The sequence below is a fragment of the Jaculus jaculus genome, chromosome 10, assembly GCF_020740685.1.
Source record: "Jaculus jaculus isolate mJacJac1 chromosome 10, mJacJac1.mat.Y.cur, whole genome shotgun sequence".
In the NCBI taxonomy this organism is placed as follows: Eukaryota; Metazoa; Chordata; class Mammalia; order Rodentia; family Dipodidae; genus Jaculus; species Jaculus jaculus.
The window spans coordinates 71,579,232-71,602,216 of record NC_059111.1 but is presented as its reverse complement, the minus strand read 5'-3'; the positions used below and the strand labels follow the sequence as shown (position 1 = coordinate 71,602,216).

Genomic DNA, 22,985 nt, shown 5'->3' with positions numbered 1-22,985 from the left:
TTAGCTTTAAACAAGCTCTGAATCAGGTTGGAACTGGTTTTCGAATTAAAGAGCCTTCAGTATATTACAAGGTGCTGTCATTTTATTACCCCAATCAATTCTGTGTGGCCTGAGGTGAAAGGAAAATGAATGCTGTCTTCATTTGCAATGGGTTTATCTCCTGCAGCAGGCTCTGGCAACAAAACTGCAGCAATGAATTGAAGCTAAGTGCAGGGAATTGTTACTTCTCAGTAAAGTTTGATTTTCAATGGGAAAAAAGGTATTTCTTTTCTCAAAATATATATAAAAATTTGTGGTTGTTAAACTTAAATAAAAAAATAAAGGCATTTCTATTACAGTTAAGCCAACATGATATTTTAAAAAATTAAATGGCTTTGACTACTCCTAAAGTGGTGCAGAGGGAGAATAATTAATTATAGCTAAAGTAACAGTAGGATACAAGGGTTTACTTTAAACAAGTTATTAAATGGTAGCTAGTTTCTGTGCATTCTTGAAATTGCCTCCTTAAACTAATACTGTAAGGCTACCTATAAGTTTTGGAAAGTGATTTACAAATCTACCTGATAATCTGAATTTATAAATCTGACTTTAGCAATACAATCAAAGAATACTTTTTGTTTGGTTTTCAATAATGAGAGAGTAGTCTAGGCTTGAACAGCTCAGAAATGACTAGGTGTCATAAAATCACAGAATTCTGAAGGTGCAGACAGAAAGATGAGGAGTTTAAGGTCATCCATAACTATGTAGTGAGTTCAAGGCCAGCCTGGGCTATTTGAGAACCTGTCAAAGAAATTTTTAAAAAGAGAGAGAAAGAGAAGAAAGAGAAAGCAAAAAATTAGAGAACTGAAAAGTAAATATACTGCTCACAAACTGCCTTGAGTCAGCTTCAACTTTTCAAAGTGATTCTTCAAGAATGCAACTTCTATGAGCAGACTTTAAAGAGTTTTCAAACCAGCAAAGCAGAGAATCATATGCAGCCATTATTTAAGGTACACTGTACACAAAGCCAACTTAACTTGAATGAAGGTATAAGATTACAACATAATGGGCTAGAGAGATGGCTTAGCGGTTAAGCGCTTGCCTGTGAAGCCTAAGGACCCCGGTTCAAGGCTCGATTCCCCAGGACCCACGTTAGCCAGATGCACAAGGGGGCGCACGTGTCTGGAGTTCGTTTGCAGTGGCTGGAGGCCCTGGTGCGCCCATTCTCTCTCTCCCTCTTTTTCTATTGCTCTCAAATAAATAAAAATAAACAAAAAAAATTTTTTAAAAAGATTACAACATAAACCTTTAAGAAATCTTCATAGAAAACTTTAAAGAAAAGAGGTTGTGGGCTGGAGAGATGGCTTAGCGGTTAAGCGCTTGCCTGTGAAGCCTAAGGACCCCGGTTCAAGGCTCGGTTCCCCAGGTCCCACGTTAGCCAGATACACAAGGGGGCGCACGCATCTGGAGTTCATTTGCAGAGGCTGGAAGCCCTGGCGCGCCCATTCTCTCTCTCTCTCCCTCTATCTGTCTTTCTCTCTGTATCTGTCGCTCTCAAATAAATAAATAAAAAAAAAAATAAAATAAAATAAAAAATAAAAGAAAAGAGGTTGTATCATAGGGGATCAAAGATTGGATTGAGCATGTGAATGCAGTCTAAAAGAAATTAAAGAATGATACATTTAACCTAGAACTTATGGGTAACTAAAACTACAAAGGAAGACTGCTGAGCTCGGTCAATTTGGGAACAGAATAGAATAAAAACAGTTATGTGAGTATATTTATTTGCAAATACAGTAGGAAGGACTATTTAACTTTTTATAGGTGGGGTGACATTGCATACTCTTTGGGTAGCAAATAAAAACAAGCTACAATTGGGGATTAAAAAAAAAACAAACACCAAGTGAGCCTAAATGGCACTGCAACTCATGTTTAGTGACTGTAAATAAGGGACTGTTTTGGAATAAAGACGAAATTTTCCTGTATGGGAATGCTAACACTAAAGAAGCTACACTGTGTACCAAGACTGGTACTATACACACGTGCATGTCATCACTGCACACTACGACTGGTACTACACACATACGTGCATGTCATCACTGCACACTATGACTGGTACTATACACACACACACACACACACACACACATATGCATGTCATCACTGCACACCACGACTGGTACTATACTCACATGTGGGTCAAGCTCTGCACACAGACAGAGAGTAGCTAGCTTCCATTACAATTGCAATAAGCATCAAAGTAACATTCTCTTTTCTAAATTTCTAAATATACCTCTACTTATAACACAATTCATAAATACATTGGTACAATGTTGTATGATCTACAAAATAAATATGTCACCATGCAATCATCTGGGTGATCCTGAGAACTAAAATTCTGTATTTAATATGAAATACAAATTACTATCAAAATAAAAAGTACTACTCTTTACTAATGATAAACAATAAATTTATAAAAAACCTTGGTAGTATATGACTTTAAAAGTTTAGAGAACAATGAGTACCCTATTTTAAAAATGAAAGATGGCTTTCAGTGCCTAATTCTAGCAAGACATTAAAACAGATGGATATTTTTCTGTAGGAAACAGTTAAACAAAACATTTTCTACTTAATGTAAAAATCTGAAATATAGCTTTTACTTGATATATATAAGGGCAGAAATGAAAACACACTGGTTTTCCAGATTGGATTTTTAAAAATATTTCTTACATTAAAAATCAAGGCTGGACATGGTGGCACACGCCTTTAAGCCCAGCACTTGGGAGGCAGAGGTAGGAGGATCACTGTGAGTTCAAGACTACAAGAACTCTAGATCAGCCTGGGCTACAGTGAGACCTGCCTTGAAAAACAAAAACAAAACATCAAATTTTATCAATGATTGTGGATATTTCTCTCTGTGGCTGAAATGCCCCTTAGGTACTGAGTACCTCTATTACTCCATAGTTGGTCAGTCACCTTGTTAGAAATGAATACCCTGATGTTCAATGAACTGAAGCATGTAGCTGAAAGTCATGGCAATGTAAACAGGTAATACCTGAACCCAATCTGTTTATTTTCAAGCTCATACAGCTCTTTCCTCTGTGGCATACAATGATTCTCTATATAATATAAATTATTTTCTACTATACCTTTGTCTGCAAGAATATGAAGAATTTAACTGTGATAAATTTTTATAGAAAAAAGAATTAACACTTAAGAATACAATCTGTATAGTGATTTATATGCTAATTTCAGAAATGTCTAGAAATCAGTATATTAAAATATAAGTCTCTAACTCCCAATCTATAATTTCTTCTTTTTTGGTTTTTTGAGGTAGGGTCTCACTTTGGCCCAGGCTGACCTGGAATTCACTATGTAGTTTCAGGGTAGCCTCAAACTCATGGTGATACTCCTACCTCTGCCTCCTGAGAGCTGGGATTAAAGGCGTAGTACACCACCACACCCAGCTTCCAAACTATAATTTCTTATCAACCCTAGAGAGAATCTATTAGAAAATCAAGATTTAGGGGACTGGTGAGATGGCTTAGAGGTTAAGGTGCTTGCCTATGAAGCCTAAGGACCCAGGTTCAATTCCCTGGTACCTATGTAAGCCAGATGCATAGGGTGGTGCATGTGTCTGTAGTTTGTTTGCAGTGGCTAGAGACCCTGGTGCATCCATTCTCTTTCTCTCTTTCTACCCTTCTCTCTCTCTCTCTCTCAAATAAATAAAAAAAGTTAAAAACTAAAACAAGAAAATCAAAATTGAAATATATTTGATTACAGAATCTAATCTTATTAACTATCGGAGTTCATGCTTGTATCTTTCTTTTTTTAAAAAAATATTTTTACTTATTTGCAAGGAGAGGGGGAAAGAGAGAGAGGAAATGCCTTCTGACAATGTAAACATACTCCACATGCACACACTGCTTTGTGCATCTGGCTTTACATGGGTAGTAGGAAACTGAACCCAGGCCAGGCTTTGCTATCAAGAGCCTTTATCTATCCAGCCCCATTCTTGTACCTTTCTTATCTTAGACATGAAGATTACTTAAAGAAATGTATGAATGTACATATACATAAGAAAATGTCATAATGTTAATTTTGTACACAAAAAAATTAATATGAAAAGTTATCTTACAGGCAATGAAGTGCATGCTTCAAATACAACATGAATTGGAAAAGTTATCATAGTAAAGATTCTTCTGTGCAACAATGAAATAATTAAGTTAAATGTTTAACAAACAAAAAGAAACATATGAAATACTTGCAATCTCACTCTAATTTTTAAACTAAGATTTAAATGTCTCCTATTAGGTAGGTGTCACTTTTATAATTCAGAATAATATAGCTTATTTCACCAGGACCAATCACAGTTAACATATCTTGTTTACTTGCACTACTGGAACAAGTTCATATAATTAGTATACTCCTCATTCCTTCTCAATTTTAGTATATTATAACCTCACACTGGTTTGCTATATAAACCAAGTTTAGAATTTCAAGTGCTGGGTTAATAAGGGTAAAATACTCTTTGCTGACATTTTGAAAGTTATAATAAAATAGCTCTTTTGCTTAATTTTCACGTTTCATAGATAAATGACCTGTTTCTTGAAAATAAAAAAAAATAAATAAAAACATAAAGCACCATTTAAACTAAAGCTGATTTTTGCTAGGCATGGCATCCTGTTGCACTTTGATCATCTCAGTTACAATCTAGTTTCTTGTCCTATATGGTGCCCCACAGTGTGCTATGTACACACATCAGCCACCATGCCACCTATCTATAAAACAGCTTTCTTTCAAGTTTGTAGTAATTTAATGATTTAGAATTTCAATTTTTCAAACCAGGCATGGTGGCACATGCCTTTAATCTCAGCACTCAGGAGGCAGAGGTAGGAGGATTGCCATAAATTTGAGTCCATCCTGAGGACACAAAGTGAATTCCAGGTCACCCTGGGCTACAGTGAAACGCTACCTCAAAAAAACAAAAATAAATAAACAGAATTTCAATTTTTCAATTATAGAATAATTTATAAAACAATTGGCCATTTTAAAAGTTTTAAGTATTTTCCTTTCTTTGCAAATAACATACAGAAATATTGAAGTAGCAATGTCATATACACTGATAAGTTTTATCTGGTTGGTAGAAACAATGTTTTCACATATTAGGAATAACTGGCCATGACTTACAGGAACATACGTTTAATGTGAAGTTTATGGATTTCAAGAAAACCAGCTTAGGTAATGAATAAAACAGATCAGCCCTGATTTAATTCTGTTACCGAAAAAAAATAGCCAGTAGACAATCTGTTTTGCTGACAATTGGTACCTAATAAAGAATATTACTTTGGGAAAGGTTTCAGAAAACATCTCTAAGACAATCAAGTACATAACTTCTTTGAATAGGCAATAATGAAAAGCCAATTTGTTCAGTATGTTCCAGTATGATATACCTGCTCTTTTTTGCACTAATTCTTTTTAATTTAGATCAGTTCTGGAATATGTATATGAATGATTCTATATATCTGTATCCATATATATCTACCATACTGCCCTGGACTCATTTAGGATATTCTCTCTTTTCCCTTCCCTTCCCCCTTCTTCCCCACACCCTCTCCTTTCTTCCTTTAACTAAGTACTGCTTGTAATTCAGGAATATTATTGGTAAATCATTATAACTGGCTCAAAGTACAGCATTTATATAGAAACTAAAAGATTAAATATATTTACACAAACAATTTTGCTTCCCAAGGAAAATGGCAGAGTATTTGGCAATCAGCTAAGCTTCAACAGGTCACATCAACTGTGTGCATCCCTTCACTGACCAGCAAACAGAAAACCCAAAGTTGAAGTAAACACTGTAACCATAAGTGAGAATAACCAATCTACAAATTTAACTTTCAGAGTTTTAGCAAGTGTTCCAACACCACAGATTTGCTCTATGAAATTTTAATAGAAGAAACAGTACAAAGAACTTTTGTACAAACTTTAACATACCCCATGAGTAAAGAGGCAAATCAAACTCAGTAAAGCACATTTTTATAAGATCTAGTATCTGTCATAAAAATGACAGAAGACTACAGAATTAGGAGTTAAGTGGTATAAGTTTTACCCGAAAATGATTTCTTCTTCAACCATACTATATTTAGATATTTAAATTTCAAACAAATGTCATATTAAGTACAAGAGGTCAAATGAACAGTTAAAATATTAGGAAGTCCTTTTTATGGGTCAGTTATATGCTTTAAATTTTAAAAAGCTTTAAAGAATACTACATTTTATGTTTTTACATAAAACTTCGCAATACATAAAATTCAGACATTCAACTTCCAATATTATTAGATCCAGTTAAATGTACTTGCTTAATATCTTGTGGCAAGATACTCCTTAAGATTGTTCTGTTTAGTTCCCAAAAAGCCAAAAATTTCAACATGTATTTTACTTGAAAATAAGCACATTTAGATATGTGCACATCTGCTGTGGAATTCTAATTGTTCAATAAAGAAAATATATAAAATAAAATAATATTTTTAAAAATTGCATTTTTCCTTCTCATACTTATATAACAAATGATTCTCAAGAAATGGCACTAGCCTCAGCTGGTGTGTAATCATTTGTAGTTCCAGAACACTTGCCAAAAGACATTTAGAAAAGATGCCTGTGCCTTTAAGTTCACAATTTATTACTGCTTAAGTAATATAGCATACTAAAAGTTTCAAATACAAGTGAACCAAATGGAAGTCTCCACGCTTAGGCAGCCCACCTAGTGGTAGATGATCTGTCATATTTATTCTATGACAGTAACTATAAAGTGCATGATATGTATTTAAACCCTCAGTGTACCTGTGAATATATATGGCTTGAAGCAAGGACATTTAAAAGAAGCATTTACACATTCATTTAACCATGTCAACACAAGGTATCTTCATGTTGGGTGTTTTAGCAAATGTAAGTTGTTGATATCTATGTCAAACATATGCTACAAAAGACTAAACAGTCAACTATGCCCTATTTTTAAAAGTAAAATATTAAGTCTGATTTTTATCTTATATGTAAGTAATCCTAAAGACCATGGGAGCCAGGATTCTGCCAAAGAGGGAGTTACAAAAGCTGAATGGGAGAAAAATAAAATGTTTTCAATACTTACAAAAACACAGAAATATGGGCATGAATGTGAATATACTTAGTGCATATTGCTCTATCTACTGAGAACTGGGATCTCTATCATCTTAGTATCAATAGGCATAGCAAATCTTCACTTCTTTTATTCATTAATATTTTTAGTTATTTATTAGAGAGAGAGAGAGAGAGAGAGAGAGAGAGAGCAAGAGAGAGATATTTCCATCCTATTGTATCTTGATTTACATAAGTACTGGGGAATTGAACCCAAGTTGGCAAGCTTTACAAGCAAGCACCTTTAACCACTGAGCCATCTCCCCAGCCCCAGATCATGTTATCTATGTATCATGAACAGAAGCCAAGGTTCCTTGATAATTTCAAGAACAGGAGAAGGAGAAAGTCAAGTCTGAACTCTTTCCATAAGGAAAAACTCAAAGATTGGGGAAATCACATCTAAAGACCCACAAAACACCTTTTATATAAGGGTAAGAACCACTATTCTAACTTACAAACTCTTTAGTTATTAACAGTTTTAAAGCTAAAATTTAACTTTTTGCAATTTAAAAATAATACGTAGCAACATACATAACCTAAGGCAAATTCCAACAAAATGACATTTTAATATATTACTTACATATAACATATGAAGCATATGGTGTGTTTGTTTGGATTTTTAAGTCAAACTTGAGGCAATTCAAACACCAAAGCAAAGAAAATAATCAACATAAACAATCAGATAAAAAAACAAACATCTGATAAGGAATAAGAGAATAACTTAATTTCTTGGTTTTTCAACACATATCTTGTGCTAATTACAACAGTGGAGTGAATACAGAAGACCAGACTAACACCCAATCAAGCAATTAAAGGTGATATCATTATCATGACAATCAACAATCTCGGTTCTCAGGAAGCAGAGGCAGGAGAAGCGCTGTGAGTTCTAGGCCATCCTAAGATTGCATAGTTAATTCCAATTCAGCCTGGGCTAGAGTGAGACCCTACCTCAAAAAATCTCCCCCAAAAGAGTAAAATATAAACAGTTGTACAACCATGATATATTCATTGAAAACGCATGTGAAACAGCTGGACAAAACTCACATACTTGTGCAAAAGTGGCAGTCAGACAGTATGGGTAACCACCTGTTCTGATTGGACACGAAACCCTCTCAGTGGAAAAAAAATAAAAATACTTATCTGGTATTGGAAACCAAGTTAGAATCCCATGGCCAGGAAACCCAGACTTCAGCGGGAAGACCCCTTGCTCTCTGGAAAAGAATGGGTTTGCACACCAAAACTCTCAAGCTACTTTGCATAACCAAGCTGCTGTCACTCTCTTGGTTGGAGTCTGTTTTATTTTACAGATTGCAAGAAAAACAGGGGAGAGCTTAGATCCATCAATAAGACAAGAAGATACCCAACTTCTCAGTATCACACTTGCTACCTCTCCTACATCTTCCAGGCCCAAGGAGATATTGCAGAAGAAGCAAGGAAAGGAATACTACTTTTGCTAGTCTGACAACAAGCCTCAGGGTGATGGTGGCAGACACAATGATTAATTAAAACCTATCAATCAGAAATCCAGAAGCTACAAAGAAATCAACACTAAATCAAACTGACAACAGGCCTGCTAAGGCTCACGGAACATTGCAGAAAAGAGGCAGAAAGATTGCAAGAGGCACAGAGACCCTGAAGCATGGTTCCCCACTACACCATAGTGACTGACTAAGCCCTTCATGGCCCCACAGTGCATATCACAACTCCACTGAGGAGGCCCCCAGGGTAACCTGAGCCAGGACAAGGGGATAAGAGTATAACCTGCTATTGTATATGTGTGTGTGTGTGCGTGCGTGTATTTAAAAAAGAAACACAGCTGGGCATGGTGGCGCATGCCTTTAATCCCAGCACTCGGGAGACAGAGGTAGGAGGATTGCCATTAGTTTTAGGCCACCCTGAGACTACAGAGTGATTTCCAGGTCAGCCTGAGCTACAGTGAGACCCTACCTCAAAAAAGCAAAAAATAAAAATAAAAAATAAATTGTAAGTTAAAAAAAAAAGAAAACACATGTGTAAGAAAACAATAGAAAAATGCATGCTACAAAACAAATACACTATGATTTTTAGAAGTGGTCAAGTATGTAAGGGAAAACTAAGGAACTGTCTACATTCATTGCTAAAGAAAGCTAAAAGCTAAACTGAATGTATAATTCTGTACTGTATCTATTTGTCAATAAAGGACATTACTGGACAAATGGCAAAACTTGAATGAAATCTGAAAACTAGATGTAATGTATCATTGTTAAATTTTAATTTTACTGCTTATATTTAGAAATGTATGATTATTAAAAAACAACTGGATTTAAAGCAGAGATGTGATTAATTATATTTTCAGAATGCTTATTCTGGTACAGAATATTTGCTATGTGAATATACCATACTACTTGCCAACAGTAAAAATATTAAGCATGTATCCCATGCTGTTTTAGATACCAGTGTATGTATGTATGTGTATATATATACATACATACATATATGAAATTCTAATGTGAAGTTTTATAAAATTAATTTGACTGAAGTTCATGTGTCACACTTCACTTCGAGGCCTACAGTGAAGAGAACAGATAACAGAGGAGGGAATCTGGAAGACCTATTTAGATCACTTCTAATACAGAAGGAACTGTAAGAGAGAGCAACAACTGAGGTAATAGATCTGAAGAAATCTTTTGCAAAACCCAGTAAGTCATCTGCCACATCAAATAAAAATGTAGAGAGTTCTGAATAATGATAAGTACTAGACCTGAGTGAATGGGTGAAAGCAGATGGAGAAACAATACAGTGGTGTTGGAGGAAAGAAAAGAAGATGCAGTGTTTCTAAAGGATACAACAATAGTTAATAGCAATTTTGTAAATAAACTGACAATAACCCTTATCAAATTTTATTTTCAAAAAGCCAGCATGGGCCTACCTCCAGGGTCTGAGTTCCTTGTGCAATCAGTTCGTGGGCAGCCACAGTAGTCTAGAGTAGACCAGACCAATTTCTGGGCTTCTCCCACCTCCCTGTTCAGAGTTCCTTGCACATTGTGTGGGCGGGCGTGGTGGTCTGGAGTGAGTAGGCCAGAGCTGTTTCTGGGCTCCTCCTACCATCCTGTTCAGAGTTCCTAGTACAGACAGTATGTGGGTGGGTAGGGCACTCTGGAGTGAGAAGGTCAGGTTCCTGTATCTGGGCTCCTCCCACCTCCCCTGTCTGGGTTGCCTGTACTGGCCTGTGTCCTGTAGGGCAAAACAAAGTAAGCCAGATCTCTGTTCCCTTGCTCCTCCTAGTCCCCCTGTCCTAGTAGATCCCATTGTCCCTTGCTCAGGGAGGCCTGGCCCCTGTGTGAGCTGTGGAATCAATCCTTTTGCTCTGGTATTTTGACTGGCCATTAGTGACCAACATCGATGTCCACCTGAGTCAGAGGGTGCATGGGCCAAAAGACATAAATTTGTTTCCTCTTCAATAAAATAAAGATTCCCTAAAATGGGTAGACAGCAATGCAAAAAAGCCAATAGAAGTCAGAGAACTAAGAGATCTCCAAGAAAGGTGCCTAGTCCTACAATGGAAGCCTCAAATGAAATCATAGAGAAATCAACAGAAATTCATTCCCAAAATGAAAACACAACAACCAATGAGACCCTGATTCAAAGCAACAACAATTTTATCAATGAAATTTAACAGAATCATCTCCTAGAGCATTCAGCTTTTGTCAGTAGGCTTAACTTGATTGAAGAAAATGTTAGAACCCTCCAAAGAGATATGAATAAATTGCAGGTAAGTAAAAAATGGAAGACCTCAACAAGCAGTTGATTAAGCTTAAAGAAGACTTGATCATATGCAAGAATGAACTACAGGAATCATCAAGAAAATCAGAACTCAAATTGAAATCTCAAAAAGAGACAGACATTATACAAAACAACACAACAGAAAATAAGTCATATAGAATTTATGAAAACCTCTCTAGAACCACTCACCAACAGAGTTACTCATGTGGAAGACAGACCTCTGACCTAGAAGACAAGACAGAAGAAATTAATTGGGAGCCCAAAATCTTTGCTAAGTTCAAAAAAATCAGGAGAACAGAATACAAGGGAACTGTGAGACACCCTAAAATGACCAAACATCTGGATCATGAGTATACCAGAAGGAGAGAAAATCCAGTACAAAGACACAGAGAACATTCTCAACAAAATTATTGAAGAAAAATTTCCGAATCTTGCAAAAGAGAGGCCCATCAAAATACAAGCCCACAGAACACCAAACAGGCAGGACCAAAGAAGAAACTCTCCAAGACACATTATAGTTCAAACTCCTAATAATGAAAACAGAGAGAGTGTTAAAAGCAGCAAGGGAGAAGCAATTCACAACATACAAAGGCAATGCCATTAGAATAACATCAGATTTCTCAGTGGAAACTCTGAAAGCCAGAAGGGCCTGGAATGGAACACTTCAAAGTCTGAAAAACTATGGCTTCCAACCCAAGATACATTAAATAGCAAAAGTATCCCTCATAATAGATGGGGAAAGAACAACTTTCCATGAAAAAAGTCAACTCTATGATTATATGAACACAAAGCCAAACAGATAGAAAATATTTGAGGGAATACTCTACACAGAACAGTCAACCAGTCTCAAGAGCCAACAGGAAGAAGAAGATCACAATAACCAAAATAAACCAGGCTCAAAACAGTATATGACACAAGAAAGCACCAATCCCCATAAAACACCTAATTATGGCAAGAATTAATTCAAACCTCACAGCAATAACCTTAAATATTAATGGTCTTAACTCACCATCAAAAGACATAGGTTATCGGGATGGATCAAAAAACTGGACCCTTCTATCTGTTGCCTTCAAGAAACCCACCTCACCACTAAAGATAGACACCTCCTCAGGGTGTAAGGTCGGAAAATGATATTCCAAGCCAATGGAAAAAAAAAAAAGTGGGTTATGCCATATTAATATCTGACTTTAAACCAAAAGAAGATCACTTCTTACTCATCAAGGGAATGAACCAAATCACAATCATAAGTATATATGCACCAAACACAGGGGAACCATAGTTTATAATACAAAATCTACTCAAAAATAAAACAGAAATAAACACCAACATCATCACAGTTGGAGACTTCTATACTCCACTACCATCAATAGACAGACCATCCAAGCAGAAAATCAACAGGGAAATAACAGAGTTCACAACATCATATATCAACTAGACCAAATGGACATCTACAGAACTTTCCACCCCAACTCTACAGAATATACATTTTTCTCAGCAGCACATGGAACCTTCTTCAAAATTGGCCTTATATTAGGCCATAAAGCATGCTTCCATAAAGTCAGGAAAAGTGAAGTAACTCCCTGCATTATGTCAGGTTATAATGCTTTAAAGCTAGAAATTAACAAGAGACACATCAAGAACTCCACCAGTTCCTGGAGACTAAACCACACACTTTTAAATAATGAATGGGTCATGGAAGACATCAAAAAAGAAACTGAAAAACTCCTAGAATTGAATAATAAAAATACATCCTACCAAAACTTATCGGACTCAATAAAGGCAGTCATGAGGGAAAATTCATACCCCTAAATGCCTTCATTAAAGAGAGATCACAAATCAATAACCTAGCTGTCTACACAAAAGCCCTGGAAAAAGAAGAAGAATTCAACCAGCCCAAAAGCTCTAGATGTAAAGAGATAAGATTGAACAGAAATTAATGAAATGGAAACTAAGAAAGCGATTTTAAAAATTGATGAAACAATGAGCTGGTTTTTTGACAAAATAAACAAGATTGACAAACCCCTGACCAAACTGATCAAAAAGAGACAGAGAGAGAGAGAGAGAGAGAGACACGTCTCAAATTAACAAAATAAGAAATGAAAACAGAGAGATCACTACAGACATCAATGTAATTGGAAGACTCATCAGAGCATACTTCCAAAACCTCTACTAGACAAAACTGGATAATCTGGAAGAAATGGATGAATTCCTAGACACATACCACCTATCAAAACCAAACTCAGAGCAGATTAATCTCCTAAACAAACCTATCACATCCATGGAGACTGAAAAGGTAATCAAAAACCTCCCCAAAAAGAAAAAGTCCAGGACCAGAGATGGCTTTTCAGTTGAATTCTATCAAATCTTCATTGAAGAACGAACACCAATTTTCTCAAACTATTCCGCATAATGGGAGACCAGGGAATCCTCCCTGACTCCTTTTATGAAGCTAGCATCACTCTAATACTAAAACCAGATAGATATGCAACAAGGAAAGAAAACTATAGGCCTATATTCCTAATGAACTCAGATGCAAAGATCCTTGCAGACCAAATTAAAAAACACATCAAAAGCATTATCCACCTTGATCAAGTAGGCTTCATCCCAGGGATGGATTAACATAATAAAAAAGTCAACTTAAGGGCTGGAGAGATGGCTTAGCGGGTTAGGTGCTTGTCTGTGAAGCCTAAGGACCCCGGTTCGAGGCTCGGTTCCCCAGGTCCCACGTTAGCCAGATGCACAAGGGGGCGCACGCGTCTGGAGTTCATTTGCAGAGGCTGGAAGCCCTGGCGCGCCCATTCTCTCTCTCTCTCTCTCTATCTGTCTTTCTCTCTGTGTCTGTCGCTCTCAAATAAATAAATAAAAAATTTTTTAAAAAAAGTCAACTTAATACACCACATAAAAAAACTGAACTATTAGAACCACATGATCATCTCAATTGATGCAGAGAAGGCCTTTGACAAAATATAGCACCACTTCATGATCAAAACAGTGGAAAGAATAGGCATGGAAGGTTTACATGTTAAAGCACAAATATACAAAGAAAGAAATCGGTGAGGCTATTCCATTTTCAATACCAACAAAAAAAATTAACACCTTGCAATAACAAAGGGATGTTTAAGAACTATATAATGACAACATAAAAACACTCAAGAAATAGAGGACTTGAGAAGATGGAAAGACCTCCCATGCTCCTGGTTAGGTAAAATCAATATTGTGAAAATGGGCAATTTAACCAAAAGCAATATACAGATTGAATGTAACACCAAGAAAAATACCAGCATCATTCTTCACAGAGATTGAAAAATGATCTGAAAATTCATATGGAATGGAAGAAGGCCTTGGATAGCCAAACATATCCTCAGCAAAAGCACCTCTGGTAGTATCACCATATCGGATCTAAAGCTGTATTACAAAGCCATAGTCATGGCTAATGGAACAGAATCAAAGACCTAGAAACTACACCTGCTTGATCTTTGACAAAGGTACCAATGATGTAGTCTGGAGAAAAGACAGGATCTTCAACAAATGGTGTTGGACAAATTGGATGACCATATGTAGAAAAATGAAATTAGACCCACACATTTCACCACATACGAAAATCAAGTCCATCTGGGCGTGGTGGCACACGCCTTTAATCCCAGCACTCGGGAGGCAGAGGTAGGAGGATCACCATGAGTTCGAGGCCACCCTGAGACTCGATAGTGAATTCCAGGTCAGCATGAGCTAGAGTGAGACCCTACCTCGAAAATCAAAAAAAATCAAGTCCAAATGGATTAAAGACTGCAATACAAGACCTGAAACTCTTTAACTACTGGAAGAAAAAAAAAACCAAGCACTTTCCACAATATAGGACTGGAAAAAGACCTCCTAAACAAAAGCCCAGTAACCAAGAAAATTAAACAAGCACTCAACCAATGAGATCTCATGAATCTAAAAAGATTTGCATAGACAAACATACCATAAGCAGAGCCAACAGATTACCCATTGAATGGGAGAAAATCTTTGCCAGCTATATACCACTGATAGAACATTAATATCTAGAATCTATAAAGAACTCAAAAAACTAAACAATAAAAAGTCAAACAACCCACTCCATAAGTGTGGCAGAGAACTAAACAGGGAGTTCTCAGAGGAAGAATTACAAATAGCTAACACACACTTAAGGAAATGTTCAATATCCCTAACCATTAAGGAAATGCAAATTAAAACTATGACATTCCACCTTACCCCAGTAAGGATAGCAAACATTAAAAAATCAAATGAAAAGAAATGTTGGTGAGACTGTGGAGAAATAGGAGAACTCATTCATTGTTGGTGGGAATGTAAACTCGTACAACCACTGTGGAAATTAACTTGGAGACTCCTGAAAAGGCTGAATATAGAGTTACCAACAGACCCTGTTATTCCCTTACTGGGCATTTACCCTAAATACTCAACATCTCAGGGCTGGAGAGATGGCTTAATGGTTAAGTGCTTGCCTGTGAAGCCTAATGACCCTGGTTCAAGGCTTGATTCCCCAGAACCCACATTAGCCAGATGCACAAGGGGCGCACATGTCTGGAGTTCATTTGCAGTGGCTGGAGGCCCTGGTGCACCCATTCTCTCTCTCTCTCTCTCTCTCTCTCTCTCTCTCTCTCTCTCTCTCTCACTTTCTCACTCTGTCACTCTCAAATAAATAAGTAAAAATAAACAAAAAAACCTCAACATCTCAGTTCAGAAATATTTGCTCACTCATGTTTATAGCTGCTCAATTCATAATAGCTAAACCTGGAATCAACCCAGGTGCCCATCTTTAGATGAATGGATAACCAAGATATGATATATCTACACAATGGAATTCTACTCAGCAGTAAGAAAAAAAATGACACATTCAAATTTATAGAAAAATGGTTGAGCTTGGAACAGATCATTGTAAGTGAACTCACACAATCACAGAAAGACAACCATTGCATGATCTCACTCATCTGCAGTTCCTAACCTGGATCAGCCCAAGTTGCTGACATAACTGAATAACATCTTGACACTTGGACAATAGGGAGGGTAGGGCTTGGGGAAGAGAAAGGGTGGAGGGGGGGCACAAAACTGAACCCAAATTGAATTGGTACCATAGAATCCTATATCCCGGAAGTCAGAATAAAAGGTGGAACCAGAGGACCTTAGGGGGCTTACCAGCACTGAAGGACCCTGGAGAGAGCAAGATAAAGCCTAACCTGAAATTTCTCATTTCTCTTTCTTTTCTGGCCTTTTTTTTTTTTTTTTTTTTTTTTAAATCCCTGGGCACTGGTCTGTAATTCCCTGTACCAGTATATGGTCTACATCCGCAATGAGCTATTGATCACAGAGACCTACTAGATCTCAGAGAAGGAAAAAAAAAACAGACTTCTGTCAGAGCACATGATTATTAACCAGAGGTTAAAGGTAAGATCCTACTGCTGAAGGCACCAAAAGTTGTTGGCATGGACTATGGAGAGACCTGGTTGGAATCCTGAGAAGAGCCAGACCCCAGATAATTAGCCCATCTACTGCTGGAAGGTGCTACATGAGCTACCAGGAGAAAGTGGCTAACATCTATTGAAGCGACTCAGAAGCAAACAACCTGATATGGTGCTACACACGTGCAATAGTGGCACACAGCCACAGTTAGTAACCAACTGCTCTTGGATTGGCTAAACAGATCCACTCAGTGGAAAGGAAGCCATATCTGGAACTGGGAAACAAATCAGAATCATATTCAGATAATGATTCGGCTTTCCACTGTCAAGCTCCCCCTAACATCAGACAATAAGAGTGTCTAAACCCTTTTAATCCTCTTTAAATTAATAATGGTTATCCCATTTAACCAGCTCTGACTTCACTCTCTGCTGGAGAATCTGCTTCTCTTTTTGAGATAGGAACTGGACTTGAGATAAATGACCCAGCCTACTTCACTCAGGCCCTAGCTGAAACCACAGAAGAATTGGGGAAATGAGCAAGAGTGCTGCTTTCTTAGTTAAGCTGTTATCAGCACAATGAGGACACTCAACACCTACCAAACCAGACATCCAGATGTTCCTAAGTGCCCAACTCTGAATTAGACTTAAAACACTCCCAGCATGGCTCAGAGAATTTTGTGGAAGAGGGGGCAGAAAGATTGTTACAGCCAGAAATTGGGACATTTTGCACAGAGACATTGCCTCCCCCCGACACAATGCATGACCCACAATCCCCATGGGTTGACCAGCAACCCAAACAAGGAAAGCCTCTTCAGAAAAGGGGCAGGGAGGAGGGAAAGGATGGTACCAACATGTGATGTTTGCATACAAAATATGTCCATATCTAATAATTTAAAAATAATAATAATAATTAAGCAAACAAAACAAAACCAAAAAGCCTGGCATGGTTACACACGCCTTTAATCCCAGAACTTGGGAGGCACAGGGAGGAGGACTGGTGTGAGTCTGAGGTTGCCCTGAGACTGCATAGTAAATTCCAGGACAGCCTGTGCTAGAGCAAAACCCTAGCTCAAAAACAGAAAAAGGAAGGAAGGAAGGAAGGAAGGGAGGGAGGGAGGGAGGGAGGGAGGGAGGGAGGGAAGGAGGAAGGGAGGGAGGGAAGGAGGAAGGGAAGGAAGGAAAGAAAATAAATTAGTTTTCAAAGAAAGGCTTAGTGTCCATACTACAACAGGCATTTAGTTTGCGGGGGGGGGGGGGGGGGGTTATAATGGAAGAACAGTTGATTAATCCATAGCTGACCAGAATGACTTCAAGAAAATGTATCCAACACTTCTGTCAAATGAGTCATGGCATCAAGAACCTAGCTATTTTTTCATAAACTTGTATTATTTCCTTTCAGGTAAATATGAGAAAATTTAGGATATAAAAACTAGTTTCCTTAAGGACTAGACTCTAAAACCACTTTACAATATTTTAAGATGAATCATGTCCAAATTAAAATTGAATTTTATGGGCTGGAGAGATGGCTTAGAGTTTAAGTGCTTGCCTGTGAAGCCAGAGGACCCTGATTTGAGGCTCGATTCCCCAGGACCCACATTAGCCAAATGCACAAGGGGGCACACGCGTCTGGAGTTCGTCTGCAGTGGCTGGAAGCCTTGGCGTGCCCATTCTCTCTTTCTCTCTCTCTGTCACTCTCAAATAAATAAATTAAACAAAAAAAAATTTTTAAATTGAATTTTATTGGTCAGCCTTTGGGCTATTGTAATTTCTTATTCCTGCCATTGTCTCCAAGTAGTAAATTAGCAGACATGTTTTTTTGTCCATTGTAACTTTATATTAGATGTTCAAGTAATATAAAAATATATAAAACAGCTACATATTCTGCACAGGAAATTTGATAATTTAGTATAGTTGTTTCCTTTCTGAGTAAAATGTTCATCTCTCATATTCCAGTTCTTTTTAAAGTTATAAATATAATATTATATAATACTGTGATATGGAAAAGCTGTCAGATGAGGGGAACCAAGCCTCCCCGCCTTACCTTAGAAGATGAAGAATCACACTCCTGACATATCCACCCATAGCCCGTTTGTTTAGGAGACTTTTTCAAAGGAGGATCTAAACAGCCAAAATGGTAGCAGAGTCTGCATTCATCACACCTGCAGGGTAAGCAGATTCACAGCTCATCTAAATAACACAAAAACTATTCCTGTCAAAGACAAAGGATAAACTGTGATGCATTTCAACTTTAACACTATTACTTTGTCTTTTCATCACAATATTATATGAAATTAATATTCATGATAAAGACAACTTAAAACTGAAATAAATTGTTGAGGAAAATGTGACAATAATAAAAATAACAAGGCAGCTGTCATTCAGAATTTTTTTCATGGTAAAGTTTAACAGCATACAAATGAATATACATGTATAATCCATACAAAAAAACTAAAATGCCCAATTTCAATTTTGAACTTAGAGAATTAACCTCTGATCTATTAAACGGCTTAAAAATATTTACTAATGTAAGAAACATAGAATTCAAAGTTTCAAAAGTTTACAACTCTATCTCATTTCTCCAAGTTAAAATATTCTAAATTAACTTTTAATGTTGATATCTTGGTAACATAATCTACAGGAAATAAAAACAATTTTTTATATGTTAAGTAACAGTATTAGTTAAAAATACAAAAGAAACCACTCTAAGGATTCAATATTCTTCCTAATACCATTTTTTAAGTTCACTAACTGCACTTTATCTTTCAAAGTACTGCTCAGTACATTTTAAAACTTACTAGCAAATATTCTGATAGTGCCTTGCCTCCTATGATGTACAAAATCTAAGAAAACTATCATACCTATTCTTCGTTTCAGACAATCTCATCCTGCTGACAATGAAGAGAAATCTGCATTATTTCAATGTTATGTATAAGAAGTTTTTCATCAACTGGAACAAGATCAAAATTTAACAACACATACTAATGATGTATACATCCTGTAAAATATATTATAGTCCCTTGTGTTTTAAAAAATAAAATCATAATTTCTGAACTAATCTGTTAGATTCTCTTTATTATGCAATTTTACTGACTCAAAATATTAAAATCAAGAAACCTATAATGAAGAAACAAAGAGAGAATATAAAAATGCACATTATTTTTGTATACCAGAAAATCACTATTCAACAACTATTATCAGGAAAATAGAGAAAGGAGCTATTCTTATACAAACACCAAAGAAAAAATAATGTGTACATGTGTGCACATGCACACACACACACACAAACACACACACACATTCACATACCAGCTCACTTTAAGAAATCACAATAAATATTTCTTTCTTAAAATTTTTCTTACACTACAAAAAGATAGCCTCTCAAGGACTCATTTTGGAAACCAAGAACTTCAAAAAATTAAGCCAATTATGCAAGCTATTTAGACATGTAGTTTAAAATGCATCTATATGCCATGGCTTATCCATTCTTTTTCTACAACTTTTTTTCATCTCAATAAAATAAGCATATGCACTTTTCCTCAAACTTCTGAGACTCTGAAATAAACTCGAGTTATATAATTACTACAATCTAACCAGAATAATTGATAACGTCCACTAGGAAAATAAATACCTTTAATTACTGTGCCAGTATTACAAAAAGATCATGCAAAAATAAATACAAAACTTTCAAGATGCTCAAAATACCCATTATTCTGAATTTAACAAGTAACAGTATGGAACTTAAATTCAAATGGAAAATATGGACACTTCCCAGCAAGACCACACAGTTTAAAGTTCTTCTTTCCTCAAGTTAACTAATTTACTTTTCAACAGCCAGACTTTCAGGTACACTGAACATAAGGACATAGAACCTTTCTGTGTTCAAGAGAACATTCTGTTTTTAAGTCATTGAGGGATATACTGTTCCAAATACATAGACTTGTATTTTAATAGTAATTTTGATGAAAATGTAAAAAGCATCCCATTATTTGGTTCATCAAAGGAATACAAAAAGAACAGTTTACTCTGGCTTTGTCATTATAGGGCCATCAGTAGATATTAAGAGGCTGCTGCTCCATGTCCGTGTCGAGCTTTTGTAGTTAGGGTTTGACTCATCTGCTGTTTACTTAGATTTGTGTGGTGTCGTGCATGTCTGTAGAGTGTATGTACATGTATGCAGATGCAGATGCACCACGTTTGTATGTGGAGACCAAAGAAGACTGGGTGTCTTCTGTCTATCTCTTCATTGTTGAATCCTTTAGTCTCTCACTCAATCTGGAGGTGCCTTTTTTTTTTTTTTTAATAGCTAGACTGGCTGATCAGTGAGTCCAAATGATTTTCTGTTCCTCAACCCCAAAAAGTCATTTAAAATATGTGCTGGGAATCAAACTCTGGCTGTCTCAAGTCCTCTCAGGCCTTCATGCTTACGCGGCAAGTATGCTTACCCACTGGATCATTTTCCCAGCACCTGATTTCTTATATTGAACTTTCCTAGGTCTTCAGGATCTTCACCTGCTTGAAAACTATCAACCACTAACTCATGATACTATCAATGTATTTGTCTAAGCATAATCTCTCTAACAGTAACTTCTGGATTCAGAAACTCAACCACTACAAGTATTAAGGACTTGGTAAACAGACAGTAAAAAGATAATGAAAAGTTCTATTATGTAAAACACATGGACGTGTATAGTTGGAAACTATAGTCTTCTTTACTTAATACCAATTTTTCAAGCAATGTTCCATATTGTTCAGATGGCTGAAACTGTAGTTTTTTGTTTTTTGATTTTTCTGAGATAGGGTTTCACTGTAGCCCAGGCTGACTTGGAATTCAGGATGTAGTCTCAGGGTAGCCTTGGACTTACAGCAAACCTTCTGCCTTTGCCTCCCAAGTGCTGGGATTAAAGGCATGCGCCACCACACCTGGCTTGAAATTGCAGTTTTAAGGGATTAAAGCATTATAGTAGTAATGCTTACGTAGTTTCCATCAAATTACAACCATACATATATATTTGATAACCGTATGGTAATTTGAAAATCATTATTTAAAATGTATATCTTCAGACAACCATCATAATGAATATAAAAGTGAACCCTAATTCATTATCACCTTCTTGTACCTAAGTCATTTTGTTATACAGCTATGGATTTCCATCCAATAAAGTATGAACAAGTTTGTTATTCTGATATCATTTCAGTTAGCTTTGGGTTTCAATTGCTTATAAAATTAAGTTATATTTTAGTCAATAACTAATGAGAAAAGGAAACAAAAAAGATTTCACTTGCTAACTCTGCTAGAAGATAATTGGAATTATATATTTTGAAATGCCCTCATTTTGCTGAATCCTTCATTAACAAGATCCCTTTTTAAAAGGATGGCTTAGTTGACATGTAGAACTCAAAGGTAGTTTACAAGATTATTCAGCATTAGAGGTGACAGTGCAGTTCTCTGACATTCTAGCTTACTCACCAGTAAGTGAAAATTTCAACTCCAAGATTAAACAGCAAAAAGCAGTGGTGAGTAGCCTTAGCAGCCACCAAAATCAAAATGAGAAAAACACAGAAGGAAATAACCCAGCCTTGTTATCAACTGATTTTCTGGTAAACAAATAAAGACATAAAAATAAGTAGTTTATAAAGATTTCTAAAATTATTTTCATTTTGAAAAATCTTATTGTTTCTACTAAATTGAAAAACCCCTAGTTTAAAGTGCTAGCACTAATAATGTTCTGAAGAACAGACATGAAAGTGAGCAGAATTTTCAAGAATTATTATACCAATGACAAATGTAAGAGGTATCATTAATGACCTTCAAAATTGAAAAACAGGGTAAATAATCAAAATCTAACTATGTCACTTGTACACACACTGCTCACACTGCTGAAAATTTTTTGTCAAATCTTATTAACAAACAAATATTGGCTAGTTGAAAATTAGATTAGTTTTAAAACTAAAGAGCTGGGAAAACTGCTGAGTGGTTAAAGATGCTTGCTTGCAAAGCATTTTGGTCCAGGATTGATTGCTCAGTACATATGTAAAGCCAGATGCATAAAGTGGTACATGAGTCTGGAGTTCATTTATATTACAAAAGTCCCTGGAACACACATTCTTTCCTCTCCCCTTCTCTCTCTCTCTCTCAGATAAATACAACTAGGTAAAAAAAAAAAAAACACCTTAAAACCAGGACTGAAATATGAAGTTATAGACATCTGTTTCTGAAAATTATAATATAGTAAGATTATTGATCAATTTTATCCTACACTCTCTATTCTAATATGTACTTGAAAGTATTTTAATCGAACCAATACTATAGCATGCATTTCATATGTCAAAATAAATAGTAATTAAAATGGCATTTCAAAGTTTACAAAAGGAATCAATGATCCACAAAAAGTAGTTTAATATAATACAATATATTTTATTAAACAACACACATGTCTCTTAATAAAGAATTATTATACAAATATCACATTATGAAAAAAGGGAGTATTTAAAATATGAAAAGAGAATATAAATCTAACCTATGAACAACAGCTTTAAAATGAAATGTAAACTTGATGCTTAATGGAATATTTTTAAAAGCTTTAGCAAATACTGTGCACATAACACTATAGACTGAGCACCCTAACAGTTAAGTTT

General features: G+C 36.1%; 1 protein-coding gene across 3 annotated transcripts in view; it reads right to left on the bottom strand.

The window, feature by feature from the left end:
• The window catches only part of Phf14 (PHD finger protein 14), a 152,652-nt gene that overhangs the window by 22,892 nt on the left and 106,775 nt on the right, over positions 1 to 22,985 (bottom strand). For 2 of the 3 annotated variants that reach the window (XM_045160141.1, XM_004671593.2), the window contains one exon: positions 18,391 to 18,508. In XM_045160141.1, coding sequence (XP_045016076.1) covers positions 18,391 to 18,508 — 118 coding nt within the window. Of the gene's footprint in view, positions 1 to 11,102; positions 11,140 to 18,390; positions 18,509 to 22,985 lie in introns of those variants that run through there. The other variant, XM_045160142.1, reaches the window with a different exon arrangement.